General features: G+C 42.1%; 1 protein-coding gene across 1 annotated transcript in view; it reads left to right on the top strand.

Moving 5' to 3' along the window:
* The window catches only part of LOC141111914 (uncharacterized), a 118,084-nt gene extending 103,321 nt beyond the window's left edge, over window positions 1-14,763 (top strand). The window contains exons 37-42 of the mRNA XM_073604126.1: window positions 48-121; window positions 2,348-2,482; window positions 8,085-8,204; window positions 8,314-8,474; window positions 10,568-10,703; window positions 14,293-14,763. Coding sequence (XP_073460227.1) covers window positions 48-121; window positions 2,348-2,482; window positions 8,085-8,204; window positions 8,314-8,474; window positions 10,568-10,703; window positions 14,293-14,403 — 737 coding nt within the window. The 3' untranslated portion in view covers window positions 14,404-14,763. The remainder of the gene's footprint in view (window positions 1-47; window positions 122-2,347; window positions 2,483-8,084; window positions 8,205-8,313; window positions 8,475-10,567; window positions 10,704-14,292) is intronic.
* Window positions 14,764-20,741: the final 5,978 nt, after the last annotated feature.

Below are 20,741 nucleotides of genomic sequence, written 5' to 3'. Positions count from 1 at the left end.
AAATGCATTTTTTTTTTTGCAATTTCTTCTTACAAACTGTGTTATAGACGGAACGTCTCATGCCAGGACGTCAGCTCTTGAAGGTTCCATTTATGGATATATCAGTGCCAGCTATATTTCTGTAAGTTATTTAAAATGTTTACATTTTTTTTTTCATAATATAGTTTTTTTTATATTTTTTCAAGTAGAAATATGTCATTTATTGCAAGGTGCTGAGCACTTACTATAAATATTATTCTGGAATTTTATGGATGGTTAAGGTTCAGATGTCCCACAAAAAAATAAAAAAGCCGCAATGTATCTATCGGTCCTCATACTGGGACCCTCTATTATCCAGCCATTAATGACTGCAAAAGCTATAGATTTTATTCAGACATTTCCTGTCTGTAAGGCTTGCAGTGACCTGGAAGGGATTTTAAAGGGTAACTCCATTTTCTTGGGGGAAAAAAAAGCAAAAAAAAAAAAAAAACATATAGCATATATGTACAATTGTAACCCAAAAAGATAAAATGTAGATAGAGAGGTAAAGTCCAACTAGACCACTGTGAGTGCAGGCAGGGATAGAGAACTTGTCCTAGCTCCAAGCTGCAGCAATGTCAAAGGAAAAGATCCATAAGCCACACATCATGAAGCTGACCCATGTATATGAAGTGAGATGATTGGCAGCCCCAGCCTGGACTCTAGCCAGGCCATGCCCCCCAACGTGTTTCGCACCGCCCCTTGGAGCTTAAGCATGCCATTTGAAAAAACATTGGAACATGAAGTAATGGTATGAAGGACTGACGCATTGGGGGCGTGGCCTGGCTGGAGTCCGGGCGGAGGCTACCATTCATCTCTCTCCATGCACATGGCTTTTGGATCTTTTCCTTTGACATATATGTACAATTGCTACACAAGTCATATTGTTACGTCATATTATTAAAAAGACCTTTCATTTTTAATCTGCAGCCACTGTAATTTTCTGTAAAATGTAATCTGGCAAGATGGAGGCATTATGCATATTGTGGGTATACAGAACTTCTCCAGGAGTGTCATTTCCTTCTTGTGTGATTGATTGGCTTACTGATTTTTTCCGAAGTGAGATTTTAGGCATTCTTTGCAAAAGGAATTAAATTTAGTTAAATACTTCTAAAGGGATGCAGATACTGCAGATTTTCTCATTAGAACACTGAGAGTGCAACAGGTGATTATAATGAACCAGGCCCTCCCATTCCGAATCAGTCTGCAAAGAACATAGTGAAACAAACAGCTATTTCTTCAGAGCAGCAAAAGGTAGAAATCTGCTACAAAGTTTATAAAAATCCTTGCAATTGTACGTAGATCTCCCAAAAGGGATTGTTTTTTTTTTCTCAACAAAAGTGGAGTTACTATTTAAGATACAAATGAAGCAGAGGATTTTATGTCATGAGCATACATGGAAGTAGAGCATTCAATCCATCAACACACATTGATCATCTTTACATTAAAGTAGAGCTTTAGAATTATCTTTAGATTTTACATACAGTGCGTGCAACTATCGACTGTATATAAGGCTTGCATATATTTATTACCTTCCAATATATATCACAGTATTCCCCCTATGGACAAATGCAATGGCTTCATCTGTCTTCCTCCCCTGAAGGATGGCACCAATTGAAGTAAATGTCCCACTGCCGACTCTCATCCTGTGTCTTACCAAAATAAAATTTTATAGTTTGTGAGTAGGGAGGCTGATGAGATGTTTTCTGCAAACTCAAGTTGACCAGTGACATAATTCTTTTATATAGCACCTCCCAGCACAGGCACAGTTAGTTGCCTGGTACTAATGCTGACCATTATAATACGTCAGGAATGTATTTGATGCAGACTTCTAAAGGTATTGATAGATCCAAATTTACAGTACAGCCACTGGCTCCCCTCCTCATTGGCTGAGGCAGCAGTGTGGCTCCCGCTGCTGTCAGTCAAAATCAGTCAGCCAATCAGAAGAGAGAGGGGACGGGGCCGAGCTGTGACTCGGCTTGGGTGCCCCCATAGCAAGCTGCTTGCTGTGGAGGCACTGAACAGGAGGGGAGGGGCCAGGAGCACCGGCGAGGGACTCGAGAAGAGGAGGATTGGGGCTGCTCTGTGCAAAACCAACTTTACAGAGGAGGTAAGTATAACATGTTTGTTATTTTAAAAAATAACAAACAAATAAAAAATTTGACTTTACAATCACTTTATGCTAATTGCTTAAACAACAAATAATGAAAAAATTATAGTTACTCTTTAAAGAACGTCAGGGTCAGTTTATATGAAAAGCTTTCTGCCTTATGTGTATATGGGACTTTGCATATATTTCACTATTAAAGCCCCTTTTCCTTTCTTTCAGGGTTATAGATTTTCACGGGAGTTCATTGCAGCACAGAACCCTCAGTCTAATACAGTGGGATATTTCTGGTACTTGATATGGGAGAAACACATAAATACCATAGTGATGCTGTCCAGTTGTGAAGAAAATGGCAAGGTACATTGATAACCATTGTTTTCTTTGGAAAATTAAAATTTTCTTTAGAAATCAATTAAATTAATTCCTAAGGAATGGATAATTGATGATGTATGGAATTAAACTGGAACAATTTGTATAAGCCAGGTCCATGGACCAATATAATACAAAGCTATGTCATTAAAAAAGAAAAGAGTAAGGTGCCGTAACTCATTGCAACTGACTGGAGTTTTTAGCAGAAGAGAGCACCAAAAGTAGAACTATAGGCAAAACTTTTTGTTTCCATTTTGGATAGAGTAAAGGAGGGTTACAACCCCTATCAGTTTATTTATTTTTTTTTTGCCATCTGTGACCCGTTGTGGAGATTTACATTCACTTCCTGTCCCATAGCCAAAACAGGAAGTGAGAGAAATCCTTGCAAATTAAGAGAATTCCTTGGGGACCCCCCAGGTCACCAGAACTAGTATCCCTATTGGAAATTTTCCCCTCTATTAGTTTTCTTGGGAAAACCAAAAATTTGGTGTTTTCTTTTACTTTCACTTTCAATAATAATGGTAAACAGTACAAATAGAGAGGGTGACTCTCCCTAATGGGGACACAGACAGCAATAAAATTCTAGTAGGTGTTCTAATCCCTCTCCACTCTATCCAAAACATAAAAAAAAAAAGTTTTGCCTTTAGTTATACTTTAAAGCGGAGGTCCGCCGATTTTTTTTTTTAAGTCAGCAGCTACAAATACTGCAGCTGCTGCCTTTTAAAATATGGACACTTACCTACCCTGGGCGCCTGTGATGTCGGCACCCGAAGCCGATCTATCCCTCGGCTGTCAGGTGCTATCGCCGCCATCCTCCATAAGGGAATCAGGAAGTGAAGTCTTGCGACTTCACTTCCGGGTTCCCTACTGTGCATGCGCGACTCGTGCTGTGCTATCCCACTGGTCCCTGTGTTTCGTCACATATGGCGACCCATCACATTTGGCTACCCGCTGGACTGCGCATGCGTGACAACGCCATATGCGTTCCAACACTGTGGCGATGTGCGTTTGCTCAGAATTTTGTGGCCACATCCCTGAGTCCAGGTTCAAGCCCTACCATCCAAGTGGACATAGAGTTATATTATAATTATACCGAGTGAAGCGAGGCCGCGCCCGAAGCTTGGCGAGCGAAGCGAGCCCGCGAGGGGCCCTGTGGCAAAGTGGTGTCTTACAACAGTGTTGGAACACACATGGCGGCGTCGCGCATGTAGCACACTGCAGCGGGTAGCAAAATGTGATGGGTAGCCGAATGTGACGAAACACCTGCTGTTTTCTGGGACCCATGTGTCTCCCAGAAGACAACAGGGGGGGGGCGGGAAGTGGCGTAGATACCCGCGGGTGGCTCGGGTATCTATGCCCAAAGTGGGTGCAAAAATATCTACTCCCCCCTGAAAGGTGCCAAATGTGACACCGGAGGAGGAGAGGAAACCAGAAAAGCGGAAGTTCCATTTTTGGATGGAACTCCGCTTTAAATTCTTTTTGCGTTTAAAGCTGAAGGTTTAAGCATTGTAGTTATTACATAGTTACATTGGTCTACATTGGTCTCGCTTGGATGAATGTAAGTATGACTCCAAAGACATGCTGGTAGGTTAATTGGCTTCTGTCTAAATTGGCCCCAGTATATGAATGTGAGTTAGAGACCTTAGATTGTAAGCTCCTTGAGGGTAGGGACCGATGTGAATGTACAATGTATATGTAAAGCACTGCGTAAATTGACAGAGCTATGTAAGTACCTTAAATAATAAATAATAATATGCATGTGCTATACCTGTGGGATCCCTGTGGAAACTGGTAATAGGTGTACGTAGTAGGACCAGCTACTTCAGCGATCTCCTCTAACTTCCGGTTCTGCAGCTGCCCTGTTGCATTGTGACTGTAGGACATCATTCACCCAACACAGGCGTCATTCAGAGAAGGCTTTGTATTTTCTCAATGAACGCAAACCATTGTCTGATTATTTGGAGAAGCAGGGCAGTGCCGGCACAATCTCCAACTTGTCCCATCAGAGAACAGTTTGCATTCATTAAGAAAATACAAATAATTTACTGAATGATGCCGAGTGGACAACCTCCTGAGTTTACTAAGCAGCGGGGCAACTGCTTGGTATGGGACCTGGAAGCTGGTGATGATTACTGTAGTAGCCGTCTCTACTACAGTGTTTACCACCTTCCATGGAGATCCCACAGGCATGGCACATACATACTGTAATTACATTGGTCCAAGCTGGACTTACTGTAAATATGTAAAAATTGTCGTACCTAACGTTAGCTATAAATGATAGTTATGTACATTACATTTATCTACAAGGAACCTATACTGCAACTGTTGATATCTTTTCACAAACATTAGTTACCTGGCTGTGTCTCGCTTTAATCAAAGCTCCTGATATGTAAACTTGTTAAGAGTCAATGAGTAATTGTCCTTTCTAATGGGTTCCTTCTGTTTCGATCAGCGGGGGGATCTGTCCGCGGACCCCCTGCTGATTGGAGCAAAGTGGGGTGGATGGCAGGTCTTTGTCCGCTCAGTTTCAGCAGAGTGGACCGGGACCGACCCCACTCTGCTCTATGGGCGGCCAAGAGTGAACAAACTCTACTGTCCGTTTACACCAGGCTGCCTCCTATCCAGTCCGCCCAAACGGAAGAGGGCGCAGTCCTCCTCCATTTTTTTAGTTGGCCTGATTGGACCCAGAGGAAGATGGGTGTGAACAGACACAAGTCTCTCCATAGGAATACATGAACCATCTGATCAAGTCCGCCTGAAAAACTGACAGACGGATCTTTTTGGATTGACCATGTGAAAGGACCCAAAGAGGTCAACAATGGCAGCTTAGTGATGCATTGTAAAGCTTTGATGAATGTAAGTTAATGCACATTTTGTCGTGAATATATATAAAAATCTGCGCTCGGTTGGTAAAAGATCAGCAGCTGAACACTATAACCCAGATATTGGGCACAAAGGATAAATGCAAAATATGAAGTGCAGCGCTAAATTAAACTGTGAATAATAAATGACACAATGCCTAACAGCATGTGATGAATAAAGTGCAAATGTACAATGATGCAATGGGGGTTATTTACGAAAGGCAAATCCACTTTGCACTACAAGCGCAAACTACAAGTGCAAAGTGCACTTGAAATTGCACTGAAAGTGCACATGGAAGTGCAGTCGCTGTAGATCTGAGGGGGACATGCAAGGAAAATAAAAACAACATTTTAGCTTGCACATGATTGGATAATAAAATCAGCAGAGCTTCCCCTCATTTCAGATCTACCCCTCAGATATACAGCGACTGCACTTCCACGTGCACTTTCAGTGCAATTACAAGTGCACTTTGCACTTGTAGTTTGCACTTGTAGTGCAAAGTGGATTTGCCTTTCGTAAATAACCCCCGGTGTCACTATAACCAATATTCAATATTAATAATTAAATAAATATAGCATATAACATACTATAAAGTACAAACCGTGCAATAAGTGTGCAAAACGTGCAATATTGAAAAGCAATGTGAACAAATAAAGAAAAAAGAAAAGTTTAAATGTAGCTGATATATAAATGGAGGAAATTGAATGAGGGAAGAAAAGTTATTTTTTAAATTAATATTCAGTGGAGGAGATCCCATAAAAGGTGGACAGCGTTAATCAGAGGCTTGGCAGCGTGTTACCCATCACCATAATTAATTAAAAGGCTTACTAGAAATCCAGCGACCACCCTTACTCAGAGGGGTCACAAAGTGTTTGTTTGAATTCAAAGATTCAATGGCGGAGTATCCAGGCGTCTCTCACCAAAAGCCTTTAGGTGCACCGGATGGTAATTGTGATGGGAGGGCCCGTGGGACGTTCCGTGACAGTAATCAACAACCAGGGAATCAGACAGGCTCAGCAACAGGGTGTGTAAAATATGTGAAGAGACAAGAGACTCAAAATAGTGTGATATTGTCTCTTAAGCGATTTAGAGGCAAGTGCTGCATACATATGTTTTCAAACTGAAGATACAGCTCCAGAGCAAACAAGCCAAAACAATTCTAAAAATCCATGGAAGCGACCACACATGCACAGAGCGTGTGAGCATGGCGTACCTCGTTATTTCCTCATTGGATTTCCTCCATTTGTACAGTATATCAGCTACATATGAACTTTTCTTTTTTCTTTATTTGTTCACATTGCTTTTCAATATTGCACGTTTTGCACACTTATTGCACGGTTTGTACTTTATAGTATGTTATATGCTATATTAATTCAATTATTAATATTGAATATTACATAGTTAGTAAGGTTGCATAAAGACACCAGTCCATCCAGTTCAACCTGAGTGAATGTGGGTGCATGCCTACAATTATCCCTATTTATTTAAGGTACCCATATAGTGCTGTCAATTTACACAGCACTCCACACATACATCACACACTCACATCAGTTCCTACCCTCAAGGATCCCACAATCCAAGGTCCCCAACTCACATTCATATACTAGGGCCAATTTTGGACAGAAGCCAATTAACCTCCCAGCATGCCTTTGGAGTGTTGGAGGAAACCGGAGCACACGCAGGAAACCCACGCAGACACAGGGAGAACATGCAAACTCCAGGCAGGTAGTGTCTTGTTTGGGATTCGAACCAGGGACCCTTTTTACTGCTAGACGAGAGTGCTATCCACTACACCGCATGCTGTTAGGCATTGTGTCATTTAATATTCACAGTTTAATTTAGCGCTGCACTTTATAATTTGCAATGCACATTTTGTTGCATGTTTGTGGGAGGATGCGGCGTGGTGCAGCGGCAGTAACTCACACACTGTCCAGTTGCCAATAGAAAGAACTTGTATTGTAGTCAGAGTATACCAGTTCACAACAAGCCCAGTGGAAGGCAGCTGGGAACACTCATAGGTGAACAGCAGATTGTAGCAGAGCAGATCCCAGTCGAACTGACAGCGTCTGTCTTGAGGGGCAGAATGCGGCCTGGTTTGTCTGAGCCCAAGCAGGGAGATTTCCAGGAGAAATGGCAGATCCCTAGTCTTTCTCTACCCGTCTGGAACCTTCCCCTGCTGTGATTACTGTCCCTGACAGATGCGTAACCTGTTCCTGCACTACCTACGCGCTAAATGCGCTCCAAACTCAGGAGCCAGGGTCATAAATAGACTCTGCCTGACCCAAGATGGCTGCCAGAGTCACATGGGTTGTCAGCAGCCAACCAGATCACTGCCACTATGACCCAAGAAACCATAGAGCAACCATGTTCCTTTTAACTTCCTCTCCCTCAGCACTGCCGATTTGGTTGAGTGCCACCTGCAGTGGAGAAAATAGACTGCACCTGCCTACACGTTAATATATGTTGCAATATGGTAGCCTATTTGTTTTGCTGCCAAAGCACCACAACGCAGACGAAATGGTAAACTAGGAGCTGCTTTACAATTGGCTTGAGCACCATCAATACCTACTTGTAGCAACTGATGGTATGATGATGTCTATCTATCTATCTATCTATCTATCTATCTATCTATCTATCTATCTATCTATCTATCTATCTATCTATCTATCTATCTTCTACTGTAAATACGTAAATACGTGGGATAAGGAATAATAATTGCCCATTTTAGGAATGCAGTGAGCAATATTGGCCCTCCAGAGAAGCTAAGGTATTTGGTGACATCATGGTGACTTTTGTATCAGAAGACATTCACCGTAACGGGACTGTCCGAAACCTGTTGGTGACAAATGTAAGTAGATTCAGTAATACATTGCAGTATGTAGATATCATACGCTGTTCTCTTTTGATTGGTACACACTGTATAAATTCTCTAATAAAAATCACTTTTTTTAACTCAGCTTAAGAGCAGTGAAAGTCGTCAGGTGCGACAATTCCAATACACTTTGTGGACCACCAGTTGGGACTTTATTGACAGAGACATCCTCATGAAGTTTGTCAGTTCAGTTCAGCAGTACAGAAAAAAGAATTCTCCTAATTACCCCACCTTGGTGCACTGCAGGTAGGTATTTTTGGTGCCAAGGGTCAACTGTAGCCACCAAGACTGTCTCGGGTATGCATGTTTGCTGGGAAGGTGAATCACGCACTGGTTTCTTATGTGTCTCTTGTGGCAAAGGCATTTCTCCAAGAATTCTTAGTTCCATTCTGCTACAACTTTTTCACAAAGCCAAATAATGGCCAAGGAAATTAAGCTTTGCTAGAAGAAGAGATCTGAATTGCTGGGGAGAATCTCAATGGATACATTGAAGGGTATAGGAAGCTGCCAAGTGATTCAACCAATGGCAGTCAACACAATTATTTAAAGCCCCTTTCCATTCTACATTTAGTCCAGCGATGGCTGCATGGTCTTTTTCAGACCAGACCCGTTTTTGTGGGGTTTTTTTGCATACCTGTTACAAAAATCATTTTAGGCCTGAAGATTAGGTAAAACCCTTAAACATTATATATTTTCTGAAAGCAGACACCCTGGAGAATAAAATGTTGGTAGTTCCAATTGTTTATATCACATGATATGAGCACAATGGTTTATCAAACATACATTTTCAGTAAAAAAAAAAAAATACACTAAAATTCATTTTAGGGCGAAAAAACATGATATATTATCCAGTTTTTAAACAAAATATAAAGGATGAGGTTGTGCTGAGTAAACAGATACCCAACATGTCAAGCTTTAAAATTGCGTGCGCCCTAACAATGTACTTTGATTTCCTATATATTCCATAGGTAACTTTTTAAAAGTTCCTACAGACATTATAGATATGGATAATGGTCCTAGAATTATTGCTCTCACTATGACGTATACAGCAATATGTAATGTGTAGTGCAAGCAATGTTTTTGTACGAAGGCATCCCTGATGCATTTGTGTGCATATTTAAGGGGGGGGGGGGGGAGCTCAAATTTTTAGGAGGGGTTCTTAATGCTTCGGTGTTACTTTATTTTTCCCTCTTTTTTTTCCACCCAAACATTATACCACATAGAGGACAAAAATAATTTATGTGATATCAATTATTTGTAACAGGTTCTCTTTAAGGAGACATCAGGGGTCATTTAGACCCCTGATGTCTCATCCGCCTTCCATTGAAGCTGCAGGGAAAATGACACCAGAAACTGGCAGTGAGGTTATGCATGTTGCTTCTGGGTTCTTTACAGCCAGGGGAGATCAGTGAACTGATGTTGACTGGTCTCCCTTGCCTACACCCGGGGGAAGGAGGCCCGCAGCTGAAATTTTGCCCTTGGTAAACCACTGGACTAATATCATGTGAAAATAAAATATTTTCAGAAAATATATAATGTTTTGAGGGTTTTAACTGATCTTCAGTCCTTCAGGGTGGAAAGGCTTCACTGCAAGGGTTGTTTTTTTCACATTCTGTGAGTTCTTCTTTGAATTAAATTTTATAGATTGGGTTTACATATTTTTCAAAGTGTGCCCATGCTTGGCTCCACCATTAGGATCTTCACTGTCAAGAAATAGAAGGCACTTCTAGATGTGCCCATAGTTTGTTTATGTTCTTCTACAGCAATGGTCTCCAGACTGCAGCTGGACGGACATGGCCCTTTGATTGGCCCTTTATCTGGCCCTTGGGGCACTATTCCACCAATGGCACCAATGATGGGGCACCATTCCCCCCAATGACACCATCAACAAGACTACTCTTCTCATTCATATCAACTATGGGGCATAATTCCTCTCATCAAGAGATGGAGCACTAATGCTGGGGCATTTTCTACTCCACTGCCCACATTTCGGCCCCCTAAAGCCTAAAGAACAGTAAACTGGCCCTTTGATTAGAAGGTTTGGAGATACCTGTTCTATAGCTCCCTGGGAACCTCTAGACCTGGGGAAATCTAATATGCAAATATTGACTTCCTAGTTAAAGCTCACAGCCCCACTCCTCTCCCCTATATTATTTTAAGGTAAAACAGTAGGATGAAAATGTATTACTCTACTTCACTATACATATATTTTTCTGTCCTGTTACCTACGTTCCTTTATCTTTTTCATATTTATTTTTAGCTTTACTTTTTACTATTTATTTTATATATCTATACTTTTGCATGTATTTTTTCACAATGTACATATTACATTTTATCAGCTCTGGAGCCTGCAGGTCGGGAATCTTCATTGCTCTGGATTGGATTATAACCCAGCTAAAAGAGGAGAGTTCTGTGGATGTGTATGGAATAGCTCATTGTCTGAACCAGCAACGGCCTTTAATGGTGCACACAGCGGTACGGTGATATTTTTCACTTAGGTTTCTATTAGTATGTGATTTTACCACTTTTGCCTCTTGTTCTCCTTCATCCTTTATAGCTGTGGTCTTCAAACTGCAGCCCGCGGGCCCGATATGGCCCTTTGCTTGCAATTATCTGGCCCTTAGGGCACTATTCCTTCACCTGATATAAGGTATTATTCCTTCCACTGACACCAACAATGGGGCACTATTCCTTACAATGACACCAAAGATGAAGCTCTATTTATCCCACTGACACCAATGATGGAACACTATTCCATTCACTGACACCAAGTATGGGACACTATTCCTCTCACTGATAGCAATGATGAGACACTATTCCTCCCACTGACACCAATGATGGGACACTATTCCTCCCACTGACACCAATGATGGGACACTATTCCTCCCACTGACACCAATGATGGGGCACTATTCCATTCACTGACACCAAGTAAGGGGCAATATTTCACCCACTGACACCAATGATGGGACACTATTCCTCATACTGACACCAATGATGGGACACTATTCCTTCCACTGACAGCAATGATGGAACACTATTCCATTCACTGACACCAAGTATGGGGCAATATTCCTCTCACTGACAGCAATGATGGGACATTATTCCTTCAACTGACACCATAGATGGGACACTATTCCTTCCACTGACACCAATGATAGGACACTATTTCTTCCACTGATACTGGTGATGGGGCACTATTCATCCCACTGACACCAATGATGGGACACTATTCCTTCCATTGACACCAATGATGGGACACTATCTCTTCCACTGACACCAGTGATGGGATACTATTCCTCCCACTGACACCAATGATGGGACACTATTCCTTCCACTGACACCAATGACGGGGCACTATAACTCCCACTGACACCAATGATGGGACACTATTCCTCCCACTGACACCAATGATGGAACACTATTCCTTCCACTGACACCAGTGATGGGGCACTATTGCTCCCACTGATACCATAGATGGGACACTATTCCTTCCATTAACACCAATGATGGGGCACTATTCCTCCCACTCATACCAATGCCTCCTATTGCCCACAGGCATTACGTAATTATTTTACCTCCGCTGACTGCCAAGTCTGAGGCATTTTCTAATCCCACTGGCCATAATGCGGCCCCCCTAAAGTCTGAGGGGCAGTAAACTGGTCCTTTGCTTAGACAGTTTGGAGACCCCTGCTTTATAGCTTAAAAAAAAAATTCTGAAGCCCCCTGGAGATGGAAAATGCTACTGCATACAAATATAGAGTTTAATATTTGAAGTGGGCCAATTGCTAGCCAAATGGAGACTATAAGACTAAGATTATGGAGTACACCTGTTCTCCAAAGAGAATAATTATACTGACATATGGACATTATAAGGACATAGGACACTTCCTTCCATCCAAAGGCATTCTGTCTTTGTTTCAGTTACCACAGGACTCTACTATTTGGGTCAGGCCAAGTCTGGCCATTCCTTGCTGAGTATCTGCACCAAAACTGTAGCAGGTAGCAGGTTGTTGGACCCCCATCTCTGAAGGCTTCATATTATGCAGAAGATAGATCAAATCCGGACTGATTGGGTGTTCTCAGCAGAGGGGGAGCCTGGAGACCTACTCGCCACTGGAGGAGATGGGCTGGGCCTGGACTTCCAGCTGCCTTGATTTGTTGTCCCAGGGCTGGCTTTAGTTGTCAACCGAGCTCCGCTCAATCAGAGGTAGTTCTCATGATGTAAAGAAAAAAAAAGGAAGCCCCCACATAGTGTAAATCCAACGAGGATATAGGATTTATTGAAATAAAAAAGTTTTCCAACATTCAGTAAAAATTCAGTAAAAAAGGGGCAGTAAAAATTTGGTTCAATTGAACTAAAAAGCGCAGTAAAACTGTGGCTGGGATAACAAATGAAACCGACGTGTTTTGTCCTCTAGGAAGAAGTCTTAGAGGACGAAACGCGTCAGTTTCATTTGTTCATTTGTTATTCATATTATATATATATATATATATATATATATATATATATATATATATATATATATATATATATATATATATATATTCATATTTCTCTTTTCACTTTGGATTTATGATTATTTGGTACACAACGATTTCTGTGGGTACCACTTTCCAAACAATTACTTAAATTGATATATTTTTCACCATATACATTTTCACGTGTATACATATTTTTTTCTTTCTAATACCACCATCACGGTTCAGATACTGTACATACACATTGATTACTTAATTAGCGCTGCACATTTGTGTTCACATTTATATTTTACAATTAGTCTGATTGTTGTGTTGGCTGCTTATAATTTGGAGTTGGTGCGGCATTTCTCCCATTCACCAGAATAACAAAATGAAAAATAAATAAAGGAATAGAATAGAATAGAAATTTTCTGTTCTATTCTGTTTTATTCTATTGTATTTTTTATTCTATTTCTTTATTTTCAATCATATTCTGTTGTATTCTATTCTCTAAAGCAGCCTACATAGGAATCATCATCATCTTATTTCACTTTTATACTTTGCTGTATTTATTGCAATATATTTCCATTTCTAATTCAAATTTATTTTCGAATTCTAATTCTATTAGAAAATAACAAAAAACGAAACGAAATCTGAATATACGAAACTAATTCCGAAAATGAATCATTCTAACATCACCTTAACATTAACTTAACAAATAAATCCAAAATGAAATGAAACAAATTTTTCACAGCTCTAGTTGTCTTTCTGGGGACCTGTTAGCTTTTGTTGTTATATTGACCAGGGTCCATTTCTCCTGTGGCCGGCAGTATAACCCAACAGTCTTTATCTCTTAAGAATTCCTGTTTCTCCCAATGGGCTTCAAAAAAAGGGATTTTACAGTGATCTCAAAGATCCTATTATTTATCTGTATGCCTGGGGTTCAACCTTCTCTAGAGAGCACTTGTCAGTGGCGGTCCGTCCATAAGGGGCGCCACCCCCCTAATAAGTAACGCATGGACTTCAATGGGGTTTTTGTTTTTTTTAAGCACATGATTAGAGCCTGAGGCTCTAATTGGCTTCAAAAAAGGGTGGGCTCGGGGCGCAGAACACTGTGCCCTGAGCCCACCTAGTTGTGTGACAATAGCGAATTTATATTCGCTATCAGGAAGCAGGTCCTGAGACCCAATTGGCCAGGGATTCAATTGGGTCTCAGGGCCCACTTCCTGTTTGGCCCGGGAGGAGAAGCAAAGGTCTCGGCTCTTACCTCGGAAAGCTGGAGCAAGGAGCTGCAGCAGCCCTACCCCGGATCCTCGTCAACTGCCTCCTAAGGTCTGCCTCCTAACTGTCTCTAATCGCTGCCTTCCCTTCCATCTCCCCCAGGGGGGGTCACCGGCTTCCCTTCCATCTCCCGCAGGGGGGATCGCTGGCTTCCCGTCCATCTCCCGCGTGCAGGGGTGGTGGCGTTAGTGCGAGTAAGGGGGGCATGTTTGTTTGCCTCCCCTCCCCCAAAATATTCAGCACCAGCCGCCACTGGTACTTGTAATAGACTGCAAACATGACCGGTGTGCAAAAGTTCATGATATAACTTTTCCTGTTTTAGGCTCATTATATGTTCCTGTACCAGTGCACTCTGGAACTGATCATACGTCAAACAGAAGATATAAGTGGTTTCTATGAATACTACGAGCAAGTAAAAGAAGAGTCCATGTAAAAGAACATATACAACATTCCTCACTCCCTACGAACAAAAAAAGATGTTTAAAGTGTCTATGAGCAGACTCTGAATTACTGAATAAGGACTTAGTGAGACATGTATTCCGATGTGCTGTTTTTTTCAGACTTTTTATATAATATATTACCTCTAGGTGTAAGTAAATCTATTGTAACCAGTTTGGGCATACCAGAAGTAAATACAATAAAACCTTGAAAATATCTCTCTGCAAATCGATAACTTTCAATAACATAAAATACCTATAAAATGGAAAGGTTCCCTCATGGGTTTTTTTAGCAGCCAAGAAATTGTTCAAGAATTTAAAATATTTTGTTGTATTAAAAGACAATTTAACAATTACATGAGAGTTGTAAAAATTGTGCTCTGGCATTCACGTGAAAATGACAAAACCACCAATCAAGATGAAAATACATTTATATGAAATTTTAGTAAAATTGCATTTTGTTGCCAAAAAATAATCTTCCACATAGAATCCCTACGCGTTTCGACCCTTCTAATTGTGGTCTTCTTCAAAGGGGGCATTTTATTCTATAAACGCTTCAGGGTGTGCAGCAATACCAGCTCATGTATATGTGTTTTTCTATTCTATAACATAAAATACCTTTTTGAAGTCTTATATATTGTGATCATGTGATCTTTCCCACGTTTCTCCGCACCACTCTGTGATACCTCCCAACTTAAGAACTTGAGAAGGTGCGACACCATAGAGATAAGAGGACCTGCGAGATGTCATCATGGTTACATTGCATTTAATATTGGGTGTGGCCTAAAAAAGTCTACGCCTACTTGCAGTTTACACCACATACATATACCGCATTCCTGGTACTCACAAAACACCCCTTAATCCCTTGGTGCCGACGTAACACAAATATGTGGCCTCACTGGACTGGGCTTTGTGCTGTGGGGCCACATATTTGCGTATCTCCATTTGTGCGGTGCACAGTGACCGGGGGGCTCACCGAGAGCCCCGGGCTCAATTCTAATAATCAGGACCCGGAACGTCTGATTCTGGGTCACTTGATCGCTGTGATAGCCTCTGACTGGCTGCCAGGTCGGGGCTCCGTGTTTGAATGGACACACGGAGCTCTGACTCGAATCGTATGCCCCCAACTTTTCAGCTTTTCGAATTTTCAAATTTCCGAATTTTCATATTTTGACTTTCCAAATTTTTGTATTTTGAATTTCCGAATTTGTTCGAAATAACGAATTTCGATCATAGCGAATGACCCGAAAAATAAATGAAATGAAAATGAAAACGAACAATTTTTTTGGCAGTGCACATGTCTATTGCCTTATCTCAAGATCTGTCATTATTCATTACTCCTAACGAATATACAGTATCTCACAAAAGTGAGTACACCCCTCACATTTTTGTAAATATTTTATCCTGTGTTTTCATGTGACAACACTGAAGAAATGACACTTTGCTACGATGTAAAGTAGTGAGTGTACAGCTTGTATAACAGTGTAAATTTGCTGTCCCCTCAAAATAACTCAACACACAGCCATTAATGTCTAAACTGCTGGCAACAAAAGTGAGTACACCCCTAAGTGAAAATGTCCAAATTGGGCCCAATTAGCCATTTTCCCTCCCCAGTGTCATGTGACTCATTAGTGTTACAAGGTCTCAGGTGTGAATGGGGAGCAGGTGTGTTAAATTTGGTATTATTGCTCTCACTCTCTCATACTGGTCACTGGAATTTCAACATGGCACCTCATGGCAAAAAACTCTCTGAGGATCTGAAAAAAAGAATTGTTGCTCTACTTAAAGATGGCCTAGGCTATAAGAAGTTTGCCAAGACCCTGAAACTGAGCTGCAGCACGGTGGCCAAGACCATACAGCGGTTTAACAGGACAGGTTCCACTCAGAACAGGCCTTGCCATGGTCGACCAAAGAAGTTTGAGTGCACGTGCTCAGCATCAGGGGGGTCGGCCTGTCAGTGCTCAGACCATACGCTGCACACTGCATCAAATTGGTCTGCATGGCTGTCATCCCAGAAGGAATCTTCTTCTAAAGATGTAGCCCAAGAAAGCCCACAAAAAGTTTGCTGAAGACAAAAGAAGTAAGGACATGGATTACTGGAACCATGTCCTGTGGTCTGATGAGACCAAGATAAACTTATCTGGTTCAGATGGTGTCAAGCGTGTGTTGCGGCAACCAGGTGAGGAGTACAAAGACAAGTGTGTCTTGCCTACAGTCAAGCATGGTGGTGGGGTTGTCATGGTCTGGGGCTGCATGAGTGCTGCCGACACTGGAGAGCTACAGATCATTGAGGGAACCATGAATGCCAACATGTACTGTGACATACTGAAGCAGAGCATGATCCCCTCCCTTCAGAGACTGGGTCGCAGGGCAGTATTCCAACATGATAACCACCCCAAAAACACCTCCAAGATGACCACTGCCTAGCTAAAGAAGCTGAGGGTAAAGGTGATGGACTGGCCAAGCATGTCTCCAGGCCTAAACCCTATTGAGCATCTGTGGGGCATCCTCAAATTGAAGGTGGAGGAGCGCAAGGTCTCTAACATCCACCAGCTCCGTGATGTCATCTTGGAGGAGGGGAAGAGGACTCCAGTGGCAACCTGTGAAGCTCTGGTGAACTCCATGCCCAAGAGGGTTAAGGCAGTGCTTGAAAATAATGGTGGCCACATAAAATATTGACACTTTGGGCCCAATTTGGACATTTTCATATAGGCGTGTAGTCACTTTTGTTGCCAATGGTTTAGCCAATAATGGCTGTGTGTTGAGTTATTTTGAGGGGACAATAAAAATCACACTGTTATACAAGCTGTACACTCACTACTTTACATTGTAGCAAAGTGTCATTTCTTCAGTGTTGTCAAATGAAAAGAATAGATAGAATAAAATTTTTACAAAAATGTGAGGGGTGTACTCCCTTTTGTGAGATACTGTATATAAGATATTTGCTACAATCAAGGACTGTGTGTGGTCTCTTCCTAATTGGGCACCTTGGCCATAGGACCTGCCTACAGGCTTGTTAAGGACGCTGCGGCCCCCCGCTCCTTAGCAACCAGCTTTTACTGCACCCTGGTTGTGTCCATTTCATTCCAGGACACTGTATTGTCCTGGAATGAAGGTGCCCAGGACAGACCTGCAAAATGTGGGTCTGTCCTGGTCAATCTGGAACATGTGGTCACCCTGGTGGGTATGGGTCCCCAAATGCACAGTGTCTGTGTTTGGGGGCCCCCATCCACATGGATGTCAGGTTGGGATCAGTGGCTCTGTCCGTGCAACTGCTGCATCCCAATTGAAACCTGTGCAGGCAAATACGGTCCTCGCAAGGGTGTACGCTTAAGTATGCCCATGTGAACAAGGCCTAATAGTAAGGTACAGACTTCTGTACCTTACTATTCTGAAAAACCACAGCTTACTGTACCTGGCTGACCAGCATTTGGCACCTGCACCACCGAGTAAGATGCCTGCACACAGCATAGCTCCCAACCGTCCCGGATTTCGAGGGACTGTCCCTGATTTGGAACAAAGTCCCTCTTTCCTTCTTTCCTCCTCATTTGTCCCTCATTGTGGTCTGATCTATATAGGTGTATATAAAATGCACTTTTTCTCTTTCAAAAAGTGTTTCCCAGTGCTAAACCTAATTTCTAAATTGCTGCATTTGTAAATTCCAAAAGCCAATATAAAGAAATAGTAGTGGTAAAAAAAAAAAAACACCTGTAACCACTTCAGCCCCGGAAGGTTTTACCCCCTTAATGACCAGGCCATTTTTTTCAATCCGGCACTGTGTTACTCTAACTGACAATTGCGCGGTCGTGTGACACTGTACCAAAATAATATTGATGTCCTTTATTTTCCCCACAAATAGAGCTTTCTTTTGGTAGTATTTAATCTACTCTACGGTTTTTATTTTTTGCTCTATAAACAAAAAAAGAGCGACAATTTTGATATATTTTTTTTTTACTTTCTGCTATAAAACATATCCAATAAAATTATGTAAAATATCAAATTTCTTCATTTCTTCATCGGTTTAGGCCAATATGTATTCTGCTAGATTGTTTAGTAAAGCAAACCCCAATAAGCGTATATTGATTGGTTTGCGCAAAAGTTATAGCGTCTACAAACTGTGTAATATTTTTTTTTTTTTTTTTGACTTATAGCGGGAATGCGATATTGCGGCGGACAGATTCAACATGAACTAATACTTTTGACACTTTTTTGGGAACCAGTGACACTAATACTGTGATCAGTGCTGGTTTGTGCAAAGGTTATTGCGTCTAAAAACTATGGGATAAATTCAAGGACATTTTTTTTTGTTTTGTTTTTTTACTAGTAATGGCGCCGATCAGCGATTTTTAGTGGGACTGCTACACTGCGGCGGACAAATTGGACACTAAGTGACACTTTTTGGGGACCAGTGACACCAATACAGCGCTGATTGGCTCCCATTATGTCCAATCACAGCGGGAGCGGGGTAGGGGTGTATCCCCAGAAATAATGTGGGCTGCAACGTGGTCAACATACAGCACATTCTTGACTCACTATAAAGTAGATCCGGCAGCCTTAACGACTGTAGAGTTTGGTTGTTCTGTACTGATCAGAGTGATTAATGAATAAAAATGTATTATAAGTGATACTCCCGTGCTGGCAACTAATTACCCATATGCTTGCGTCACTTCCGGTTTTTGCCTATTGCTCCAGTCCCGGCGCGTATCGTCACATGACGTGACTTCCTTGGTAAATTTTTTGGATTGTCACAGTTTTCTGGACTGTTTTATATTTGAATATCAGAGCCCAGGGTGGCTCACTGGACGTTCTATTTTGTGTAGCGGCTATCAATATCACCTTGTGTTTATTTATTTTTTCATTTATGATTGCACCCAGCAACATTTACACCATTAACACCTATCATTTGGGATTGGATATGTATTATTACCTTGTGGTTATTATTACCACCATGTGTTGATTACCATGATTGTTGCACCCAGCAACGGTTTCACTTTGCACTCTAGCACCACCGTAGTGTCAAAGTTAGGGTTGCCACCTGTCCGGTTTTCTCCCGGACAGTCCGGTTTTTGAATGCTGTGTTCGGGTTTTCATCTGCCCCAGTCCCGGACACATCAATAACACCGGACTGCACCAGGAGTGAGGAGTCTGCTTGCTATCTGATGTGTGTCTCCCCTCCCCTTACGGACGGTAGCCTGTTGGTGTTAGTGAATCAAAGCTGTCCACTCCTCTTTCTCCTTCTCTGCTCTGTTTATACACACAGGAGGAGGAGGGGGAGCAGGGACATGCTGGTCTGAGTTCCCTATGCTTTGTAGATGGACAGGGGAGGGGAGAGAGTGGCTGGGAAGGAGAACATCCTTAAAAAATGTGTAAATATTGGGGGGTTAAGAGGATATGTGCTGGGGAGGTAGGGGAAGGGACTTATGTTAGAAGTGTGGGTTGGCTTTGAAATCTGACAACCCCTTCTAGCACTATTCCTCTCCCCTCCAAAAAAAAACCCAGCACATATCCAACCCCCTACCCCCCCTTGCACTATCCCTCTCCCCTCTCAGAGTACCCCCCAGCACATATCCAACCTCCCTACCCCCCTTGCACTATCCCTCTCCCCTCTCAAAGCACCCCCCCAGCACATATCCAACCCCCTACCCCTCCTTGCACTATCCCTCACCCCTCTCAAAGCACCCCCCAGCACATATCCGACCCCCCCTTGCACTGGCCCTCTGCCCTCTTAAAGCGCCCTCCAGCACATATCTGACAACCCAGCAGCACATATCCCAAAGCATTCCCCTAGCACATATCTGACCCCCCCCGCTAGCACAAGCCCTCTTCCCTCCCAAAGCACCCCCAGAACATATCCAAGCCCCCCCCCCCTTCTAGCTCTAGCTCTCTCCCCTCCCAAAGCACCACATAACACATATCTGACCCCCCCTCCAGCACTAGCCCTTTCCTTTCCCAATGTGTCCCTCCAGCACACACATACCTCCCAACTTTTTGAGATGGGAATGAGGGACACCTATCAGCAAAAGTATGCTGGCATAGGACACACCCCTTGCCACACCCCCTTAAAAGAGAATTGTACAAAAAAAATAAAAGATTGGTTCAACCCACAAGTGCTTTATTTACCACTACTCTTCCTTTTATATTGGCTTTTAGAATTTACAAATTCAGCAATTTAGAAATCAGATGAAAGGTTTAGCGCTGGAAAACACTTTTTGATAGATAAAAAGTGCATTTTATATACATCTGTATAGATCAGACCAAAATGAGGGACAAATGAGGAGGAATGAGGGACAGAGGGACATTGCTCCAAACCAGGGACAGTCCCTCGAAATCAGGG

Source organism: Aquarana catesbeiana, linkage group LG11 (assembly GCF_042186555.1).
Source record: "Aquarana catesbeiana isolate 2022-GZ linkage group LG11, ASM4218655v1, whole genome shotgun sequence".
In the NCBI taxonomy this organism is placed as follows: Eukaryota; Metazoa; Chordata; class Amphibia; order Anura; family Ranidae; genus Aquarana; species Aquarana catesbeiana.
Note: the sequence above shows the minus strand (reverse complement) of the source record. Positions and strands in the feature narration are given on the sequence as shown.